A 10,639-nucleotide genomic window follows, 5' to 3' on the forward strand; every position below is an offset into this window, starting at 1 on the left:
ATTACTTTTGCCAAAAATGATGGAAGATCAACGTTACAGATGCGTCTTAAATACACAGAAACTGCTCACTTTATTATTTTTTTTATCTTGCAGCGCATACGCCTACCTAAGCGATATCCGCTCGATGATCGGATTCAATAAAAAATAAAAGAAAGTTAGATAGCAGCGCGTAAGAATGGGACGCATGTGAGAAAATCAGCGAAATTACGAGCTATTATCTAAATTTCCAAAGTGACATTTGATTTTCAACGATCCGCCATATGAAAGCAGACAAAAGTTCACTTTCTCTCCTCGATCAAGAGTAACACTATGCCGCGACGACGGTAAAAGCTTTCGTGAATTTCATTATTCATAGACTGAATAAGTAGCGCTGCAAATGTGACCTAAGCAAATTATACGTGACCAATAAAATGCGCCGTTTACATGGAGTCGTCGCAAGACGTCCTGTCACACACGATTCCTGTGCTCCGCGTCGCGTTAATTAATGAAATTTTTTTCTATTCAACAATGCAACTTTAAGCCGTTCGACTGTCTTGACTTAGCCCTTTGCACCCAAGTGTTGATTTGCAGAAATTGCACCGATATACACGATACTCGTATATCCAACGTTATCGAGCAAATTCTGTATCGCTTGTATTTGCGCAGGTTTTACGTCAGTTGTTACATCTTGAATAAGGAACCAATTAATTTGCGTTACCTTATATTGCGTTAACATAATAAAACAGTGATCGCATTGTGCCAACATTCGTCGGACTGACGACGAACGCGCGATCTCTGTAGCTATTAAAATAAATTTTGGTTATTATTTTATCACGTACCTATAGATATATTTTTCGAGTTAATTGCCCGATGTACTAAAATGATTCTGAAACTGATCTAATAGCATGTCAATTGTTTCCTAATGTAGATGACTAACTCGCAAATCGCATTATGGGTATATTATAATCATATCTTTTGTTTTAGGGTTTATATACAATGTATTCGAGATGCCAGAAATTAATACAAATTTGATATGAACAAAATTATTTGACTTTAGATTGAAGTATACTTTCGGGAATGTTTACACCCATTTTACAAAAAATATATAAAATATTACATCATTTTAGCTATAAAACTAAATAAATCCCTTCGTAGGAAAGCAGAATATCTTACGAGTCCTTTATCGCCTGCACATTGCGAATACGTGTGCGACAGTATAAAAGTATGCTTTCGAAATACATAATGCGAAATATCACGTTTGTCTAGCTCGCTTTTTCTCTCTCGTTTTCTCTCTCTCTCTCTCTCTCCCTCTCTCTCTCTCTCTCTCTCTCTCTCTCTCCCTCTCTCTCTCTCTCTCTCTCTCTCTCGCTCTCCCGTCATATCTCTCTCATTCACTCCCTTATGTTCTAAGCGTACTTTAAGCGACCTATATCCTGTGACAGAATTCAAGACAAAACTTTTTGTATACCGTACAGAAAATATGTTTGAAAAGTCAAAATATACGCGTATACAGAATACATATCGGAATGCACGGCACATTAAATGCAAGTATGACGGAGAATCGTGTCTCGAACTTTGTCACGTATTAGATCGCCTAAAGTAGGCTTAATATATAATATTGATAAAGATTCCATTTATATATACCTATACATAATCATATGTATATATATACCTCTCTTTAACATGTAATATTGTACATCATGCGCATTACGATATATACGGGTATCTACAGATATTATACAAAAAAACGCGGGGCGTTTTCTCCGCTCTCAAACGAGAATTAACTATTATTTATCGACGTTTAGCTTACGATGCACACGCGCGTTCATATACCTCCTGTGAATGCATGCCCGTGTCCGTGTGCACATGATGGGCACCGGGGATGCATAAAATGCGTGGACTACGTGGACCACGTATATAGTATATGGAATATATATATATATATATATATATATATATATATATATACATATATATACGTGTCCTCTGTCTCTTACGCGACGCGCGACGCGTACATTAATTTATAATATTTATTTTCACGTATAGTATCACAAGTTTTACTCATCCGACACCGCTCTCACTTTTACGCTGGCACTGCTTTTCGCAGGTTTACGCCGCTCCCTTGCCGCAACAACGCACCCCTCTCAACGGGGTACGCTCGCCTTTAATATTAATCGAGGATCACAAGTACCGGTTCATCGCCGCGGGCCTCGTGCAATCGTAATAAAGCATCGTAGTGAATCGTTCGCAATTTTTTAATACCCTTAAGCGATTCTCTTAATGGTATTATTAGATACGAGATATGCGAGTGTTGGGTATGTCGAAAGCTCGCGAATCTTCTCATGTTGGAGCCAAGTTTGCTCCGGCATAAAAGAGGAAATCATTATACACGATATGATTACTTTATTATTCTCTTATGCAGAGTATTTTATCTAATGTCATAGTTTGAAATGTGAAATTGAAATAAGAAAAAAGGATATGAGACAGATCTAATAGATTAGTGAGCGCCGACCACGACATGTAAGATTGTGACGAAGCAGTAAACCGAACTTTATCGTCTGTTCTTGAAAAAAAAAATATTTTTATTTAATTGGATAATTTTACATCTCGCGATAAGAACTCGATACTGCCCATAATCTCCGCGGCGTTACACACTAGATACAAAAATAAATGAAAATAGTTACAGAACAAGTAAGTGCAGAAAAATCGAGATCAATGACTGATTTAAGAAAGACAGAGTCACACCAATGTAAATGATAATTACGAAGAAACCTTCGCTATAACACGTATATTAGTATGTCTTCATCTTGAAATCGATATTATATGCCGACATGATAGTCTTGTTCAACAAAGTACGATTGTCAATTAAAGCGATAGATGACGGATAGTTAATAATAATTATTGGCAATTACACGACTCAACGAAGCATAAAGTATCTTTATCTTTCGTGGTAAAAAGAAACAAAAAACAGCTAATAATGAGAAGTCAACGTTATTCGTATTAATAGCTGTACGAAGAAAACATAGATCTTATTCATTTTTAGTTGGAAATGTTCATATGAAATCTACTAGATATTCACTAGCAGTAACAAGTGATACTGGAGTCACAGTTTTGATATTTTACATTTTGATAACTATCTCTAACGTAAGGTCGTATACAAAGTCGTTTAGTTCGTAACAAAAATTCGAAATTGCAATGTAGATTTGGAGTATCTATAAAAGATTGCGAAAAAGAAATTCGACATGGGCGCAGAAGACATATCAAGAGACACGATAGTTTTAGTTTACATCTTAATTTGAAATGCGTTGTAAATTATTGATTGTAAATTATTGTCATGTTAATTGAAATATTCGTGGTTTGTTTCCTCTCGCTTCTTTTTATTTTCCGTATATAAAATCTCGTTTTTTTTTTTATATGAGACAATTAAGTCAATTCAATACAAATGACTCATATATATATTTGAAATACATACATGTATTTCATCAAAAAAATATATATATAATCTCCTTTAAAAAACTGATTTTATATATAAACAATTTTATATAAAAATAATATTAAAATTACTTATGAGGAATTAGTAGATATGCGGGGCGACATACATGTGAGAAGGAAAATAAACCGAATATATAAATTTCCTGGATATTGCGATCATCGTATTGTAATAGAAAACAACCAAGTCAGAGCAACTCAATAGCAATAAAGATTCAATATTAAATTTTAATTAATGTGATTTTATAAAGTATCTCCTTTGGTCTTCTTTTAGCGCATTTCTTTCCATGTAGTTTCTTTTTATTAATTTTGTTGAACGAGACCATTACGAACTCGATGCAAAGATAACGATCGTCTGTAAATACTCAAGTGTGTGCCGGGTTATTGCGTAATCTCGGTGTGATGATGTGCAAGAAATAGAGCATACCGACGAGATGCACTGTTGGCTATCGCGTAAGAGTATATATCGATATCACTCGAACGTATCATGAAAACTTCTCGTGTGATACAGCGAATTGATTATATCGAGCTGTTCGGCTACGATAAACGCGGGAATACGGAATACTGGATGATTCAGTGTTCCCTCGGTCTCTCATTCAAAATACCTCTCCCGAATATACCTATTTCCTCGATATAAAGCAGATAAGTTCAATGGGTAGGTTATGATGAAATAAAGATAACATTCCGGATAAGTTACGAACGGACGTTGAAAAATAAAGGAAAAAATCGTGTCACGCGTGACATTTTCCCGCACGAAACATTCGTCATTACAAAATGCTCTAGCGACTGAGGTAAAGTTCTATTCGCAATTTTATATGTACCGTGTATTGATCTCTCAAACGTTCTCGTTATTGTACTCCCAAACATTATGAATAGAACTCTCCCACGAATTAAAGGAGATTAAAATCCACTTTATCCTCTATCACGACTGTTGTTTGCAATTGTACTTGAAACGATGCTTACGAAGTCATTGTCAATTTAAGTGACAACATACAGTAACGGACATAAGTTTAAGATGAGCAAGTGTTGTAATAGATCGCATGTAAATATTTTCCTATTCGCTTTCCTTTTTTTCTCAACATATAATATATACCTCTGTATATGTGACCTCCTTCAAGCGTTGGGCATATTTAAGAATGTGAATATTGTATTTATTTCTACAAATATTTGAATTCGCGTGATCCATATTCTCACTTGAGATATAATAAATGTTATTTTATACACGACTTTAATCAATGATAATATAAATATATAAATATATAAACTTATATAAAATACGAATACCAATACGTACACTTTCTTTCGCATATACAATGCATATTTATGTAAAGAAATTGATTTTTATGTAATGAATCCATATTCGTCAGTTATTGTGTAAAGTAAAGAATATAATTCTGTTTCAATGATAGTCACCACGTAAATTGATCATTCTATTTTTTTCCATTCTTAAACTTTTGTTACCGCTACTGTGTAATTTAATGTGCACGGGAATTTATTTACTAATAATTAATGTACAATGATCGAAGCATCGATCTAAACAAAAGAATACATATAAAAAGGAAGAGTAGAGTAGAATGTAAACTGAATATTAAAAAACTCTTCATAGAGAGAATAATAATTTAGAGAATATTCTAAGATTCTGATAAACAATTTACATAATGCGTATGTGTGTGTATATATATCAAAATAATGATAACAATTGCTATTATATTACATATATTTTACATGTAATAGCGATTAATAAGAAACATATTACAATGAATAAGAATAATCTCTAGAATAATATTCGCGTTTGCCCAACATATCGCGCAATAACGTAACATAAAAAAAAACCGATCCTCGCGACGATGAACCGTAATTCTCAATGACACGAAATACCCCGAAGCCTACCTCTCGGCAACGTTTACCGTCTGTAGACGACGTTCTCCTCTTCCTCGTCCTCGTTCTCGTCGTCGTACTCGTCGTCGTCATCGGGTGGCCAACAGACGACGGCGTCGACAACGTCGTCGTCGTCGTTGTTGTCGGGACGACGCGCGCGTCGACGTGGCTGCGCTCGCGACGGCGACGAGAAGGTTGACGAGGTCGCGGGCGACGTCGGCCCCACGTTCGTCGCAGACGCCGTGATCGTGGACAGATCCGGCATCGGGGTTGGTATCGGTGCGGCAGCGGTCGCGACGTAAGCCGCGGCAGCAGCGACTCAGGCCAAAGCGTAAGGGTGGGTAGCGTGATGTCACAAGCCCGGCGCCGCGGTTGCGACCGCGGGCGGCGGGGGAGCGCTCGTGGTTGCCACGCTCGTTGCGTGATGATAAAGCGGGCTCTGATAATATTCCTGATGATGATGATTCGTCATATGCATCGGCCCGGCGGCGTTCGCGCTGGCGTGCATGCCGTTGTGATGATGATGGCTGGGCGGCGCCGAGTGCGCGTGCGGATGATGCGGCGAGCTGAAGTTGGCGTAGCTCTGGTGCAACTGCTCGTACATCTTCATCTCGGGCGGCTTGGTGTCCTGTGCGCCGGGAGAAGTGCCGGTCGTGTCGCGCGGCAATAACCTGTTGATGCTAAACGGATGATTGGCCGCCGTTCCGTAAATCGGTTCCTGTTTCAGGCTGCCCGTCATGCCGTGGTGCAGACTCGCGGTGTCGGACAACAGTTGCGGATGAATGCCGCGGCTGACCATTGCGGTGAGTTCGTCGTGCGCAGCGCTGAGATCGGGTCCGAGGAGACCGCCGAGATCCGTGGTGTCGCTCTTCAGAGCGGTGTGATGCTGATGCAGACTCGCGTGATGATGATGATGGTGCGACGAAGACACCAGCGAGTGCAGGTCCTTGTCGTCCGGCTGCTGTGGGCCGCCATGGTGGATGGACGAGCCGGTCTTCTTGGAACCAGGCGCGACCTCGTGAGTGGGTGGACTGTGCTGGCCGGCGATGGTCGCGCCAGACGCCACTGCCACCGCAGTTGCCTGATGCTGCTGATGTTGCTGATGTTTGTTGGTCTGTCTGGTCAGCTCCTTCTTCTCATCTTTGAACCTCTTCTGACGTCGTAGGTAACAACCGTTCTCAAACATATTGCCGCTGTCAGGGTGCAGCGTCCAAAATGATCCTTTGCCGGGTTTGTCCGGCGTCCGCGGCACCTTGACGAAGCAATCGTTAAAGCTCAGGGAATGCCTGATGGAGTTTTGCCAACGTTGTTGATTCTGTCTGTAAAATGGGAACAGATCCATGATGAATTGATAGATCTCCGAGAGGGTCAACATCTTGTGCGGTGCATTCTGTATCGCCATGGTGATTAGGCTGATGTAGGAGTACGGCGGCTTCGCGTGTGTGTAACTGCGTCGATAGGACTTGTCGCTGCGGGCACGCTGGAGCGCCGAATTCGGCGAGTCCGGTTCCGTCAGAGCGAGCGGATCTCGGCTGACGCCAGTACCCCCGCCGGGAGTCAGCGGGCCGTATCCGACGGCGCTCATACAGGCACCGCCGGCGCCCATGGAAGCACTGCTGTAACCGCTCATTCCGCCGCCTCCCATCGACGCCATTCCCATCGCCGAGCTCATGGTGCTCATGTTAAAACCGCCGGCGCCCTGGGGGCTGCAACTGGGCCCGACTCCGACTCCCATCGACATACCCATCGGCACGCAGCCCATCGAGTTTATCGAGCTGTACGTGGGCGCCATGCTGCCCATACTGGACATCGCGACGCTGGTCATGGCACCCGTATCGCCGTAAAGTTTTTGCGACTGAAGCATGGTCATAGAGCTCACCGGTGCCGGGGTGGCCTGCTGTCGCGTCGTCGCTGTCAAGCGCGAATCATGAAAACCGCGGAACCACGGCTGCTGGCAATCGGGTATTCCCTTAATCTTCCAGAAGAATCCGAAATCGATCCGCGCTATAACTAAGCGGTTCTCTAATTGGTCTTCTATCGAGTCACAAAGACACAAAAGAGACGATTCTCGAGTCGTACGCACAGACGATGCACGCCGCGGAAGACGCGCGGCGACTTATACCTGGAGAAATCGCGCGCCTCGCACTTAAAGAAAGACCAACTTCACCAGAAAGAGGAACATCACCAAATATTCTTCCTCAGTGGAGCAACGCACTGAACGGCACTATGTCGACGGAACTCTATTCCGTCACAACCGGAGCAGAACCAAGAACGTTATTCCTTGCCGCGCGAGAAGAAAAGTCACGAGCGTATATCTCTATCGAACCACCGAAGGACACGCACCGCGTCAGCGGAACGACGATGACGAAGGGCAATTGATGAACTCCGCGGCGTTCACTTTTTGTTCATCTTCTTCCCGGAACACAATGCACAGTCCGTTTGTTCGCGGGAAGATGCGCGTTCGATACACGAAGCGGACGGGAGCGGACGCGAACGCGAAAGTGAAGTACCCCCCGCGGGAGAGATAGAGGTAATTGTTACCCCAACACCGTGGAGGGCACGGCGAGCGCAAAGCCGACGACGGGAAAAGAGCCCAGGCTCTCGCTCGCGTGTTGTACGACGTGGACGAGTGCGCGAAACAACACCAACCACTATACGGTGACGGCCGCTCGACGGTCGCGCGCGCGGTCGGTTATTTGATCGAGCGGGGCCGCTGTTTGAGCCGCCTCGCCACCTCTCGCCACACACTCCGCCTCGCGTACCGACGAGTCTCTCTCTCCTCTCTCTGTGTGCCGTGTTGTGGATGGAGGCCGGTTAGCGAGTGTACTCCGCTACTCTTGAGTCGGCGGCTCTTGTTCAAATATACCCCACTATCGGCTGCGAGAGCCGCGCCCGATGTCGCGCGGCCAGCCAATCCCGAAGCGGCCGTACCTCCGCTCGTGTCGCGTCCGACCAATCTGACGGTGGATTCAACGCGGCCGACAGTCCTCCCGATCGCTCTATGAATCGCACATCGTCGGATCGTGCGTGGCGCGCCACGGCCTCTTCCCCTCCGACGCCGTAAACGACGGTGGAGCGAGGCGTGATACGCGCATGCACCGTGGCCCGCACGCACGAGATCGAGCCCGCGGATCGGAACTGGCTTGCGCAATTCCACGCGAGACTCCTGGCTCCGCGACGACGTTGCCGCGCCGTGCCGCGCCGAACCGAACCGGGCCGCGACGGCCGCGCCGCGGCCGCGGCGTGGTTTGGCCGCTCCTCTCTCATGTCATGTTGTTGTCTGCCACGCGTTTGATAACCGGCACTTCCGTCCGGACGTGCGTACGTGACGTGCCCTTACGCGCGTTTCTTCTCGCGAACGATTTCCGGCGACGCGCATTTTTGCTTCATCCGATCGATTGTTTCTCGCGTTTTGTCTCTTTCTCCCGACCTGCCGAGCCGGGATTATCTTGCGATAATGCATAAATTGGAGTCAAACAATATTGATCGACGGCTCGATATTGTTTCGTTGATCTACAAGTGAATCTGACGTGAACGAGGTGAGCTATTCACGATGGTGTCCAATGAAGACCGCGAAGAAAACGTCGGTCGATCCACGAGGGTCAACCATGGAATCATCACGATCGAAAGTTTGGAGTACAACGTAAGGAACATAAGTACAATGTGATTTGCATATCGTATTGTATACATTGCTGTTGTAAATCAGTCGTCTTACATAGGTACTCTTATGTTCATTCTTCTTATTATGTTCTTATTGTATTACAGATTTTATATCATCAAATTTATGACATTTATTTTTATATTTATTTGAATATATATAATTACAAGAACTCCAGTAATTGCTGTCAGGAACTATATGTAAGGAAAACCTTAATACTTGATTTGATGAATTATATAAGGAAAACTGTAATACTTGATTTTTCTTAATAACAATAATTAAACTTTTTACATAATTATTTGTATAAGTATTGAATAATGCGTCTTTCGCATATAGTAATTATTATACATTTATTAGATTAGAAAATAGTATGCGGATTCTTAGTTCACGAGTGAAGTTTTTAGAAGATTAAAACCTCTGATGTATATTATTCTCTAAATATTTATATCTTTCTCTCTCTCTCTCTCTCTCTCTTGTTTAATTGCACAATCTGATAAATGTATAGTAAATCGTAAAGCTTAGTAAATGTAGTAAATAAATCTTTAAAATTGAACTATTGTTCACACAGGTTATACCGGGTTGAAATAACGATTTTCACTTCTATGAAATTTTTATTTCTATTAGAAACTTAAATGTATTATACACATTATGACATGCTTTCCTCGCTCGCTGTAAGTTCGCTCGATCGTTTATGCGCCATGACATTATTGTCAAATGTCTCTTTTGCATCTAAAAAGCCCTCTTGTCATTTAATATGCCGCGACGTAAATTGGAATTTTCTAACTCTATTTATTTTGAGTGGTATGACGTCTTTCAATTCCTCTGTCACCTCACGAAGCATATAGATAAAAAGTAAGGGTGTCCAGGTATTTTATAGAACGGAGAAACAAATGGTATGTGTGCTAAGCTATACCTATATCTGCCCACATTCTCTACCCACGATCTCATTTGAATTTTCATTGACGTCATCGAAATTTTTTCCATGCTTTATTCGCGCGAGATACCTTTAACTTTACGTAAATGTCGTCGCGTGTCATTTATTATCTACAGGCAACAAGTATCTTGGAAAATTAATAGCTAATAAAAGGTGCGACACATCAGCTGCTTTCTTTAGTTTTCCGAAAGTATTTCTGCCCATCTCACATGAACAAAAGCTGCGTCAATGTCCGTCCCGATAACATTTTGTGTCATAAATAACTTAGACGCATCCTAAGTAACTATACAAACCGAGATAAGATAAACTTTTAATAGAAATATCAATCTAACCAATTGTAAGAGTAAATAACTGGAGTTTAAGTTCTTTATAATATTGACAGAAAATTAAAATTATTCATCGAGATTATCATCAAGATTATCAAACGAAACTGAATTTTTATTTTAATTCTCAGATATGAATATATATTTTTTTACATCGCAAATCAAACGTATATAGAAATTTATGTTTTAATGTTATGTATTAATTATAAATTATCCGAAACTCTTCCTAATCAATATACGACACAATATTGAAACAGTAGGTATGTAGATCTGTAAATTATCAACAATGAAAGAGATACACAAAGTTAAAATCAGAACAAAGATTGAAAATCTATTCTAATTCATCAGCCACAAATCTTTTAAACAACATTGAAACAA

The 10,639-nt window shown here is 41.9% G+C and overlaps 1 protein-coding gene across 1 annotated transcript; it reads right to left on the minus strand.

Moving 5' to 3' along the window:
• Positions 1 to 1,278: 1,278 nt before the first annotated feature.
• LOC143898598 (silk gland factor 1) lies at positions 1,279 to 8,661 on the minus strand. Its single transcript, XM_077408182.1, has one exon. The coding sequence runs from the start codon at positions 7,214 to 7,216 to the stop codon at positions 5,699 to 5,701; it is 1,518 nt and encodes a 505-aa protein (XP_077264308.1). The 5' UTR covers positions 7,217 to 8,661; the 3' UTR covers positions 1,279 to 5,698.
• Positions 8,662 to 10,639: the final 1,978 nt, after the last annotated feature.

Source organism: Temnothorax americanus, unplaced genomic scaffold (assembly GCF_048541705.1).
Source record: "Temnothorax americanus isolate GAGA-0224 unplaced genomic scaffold, ASM4854170v1 Scaffold24, whole genome shotgun sequence".
NCBI lineage: Eukaryota > Metazoa > Arthropoda > Insecta > Hymenoptera > Formicidae > Temnothorax > Temnothorax americanus.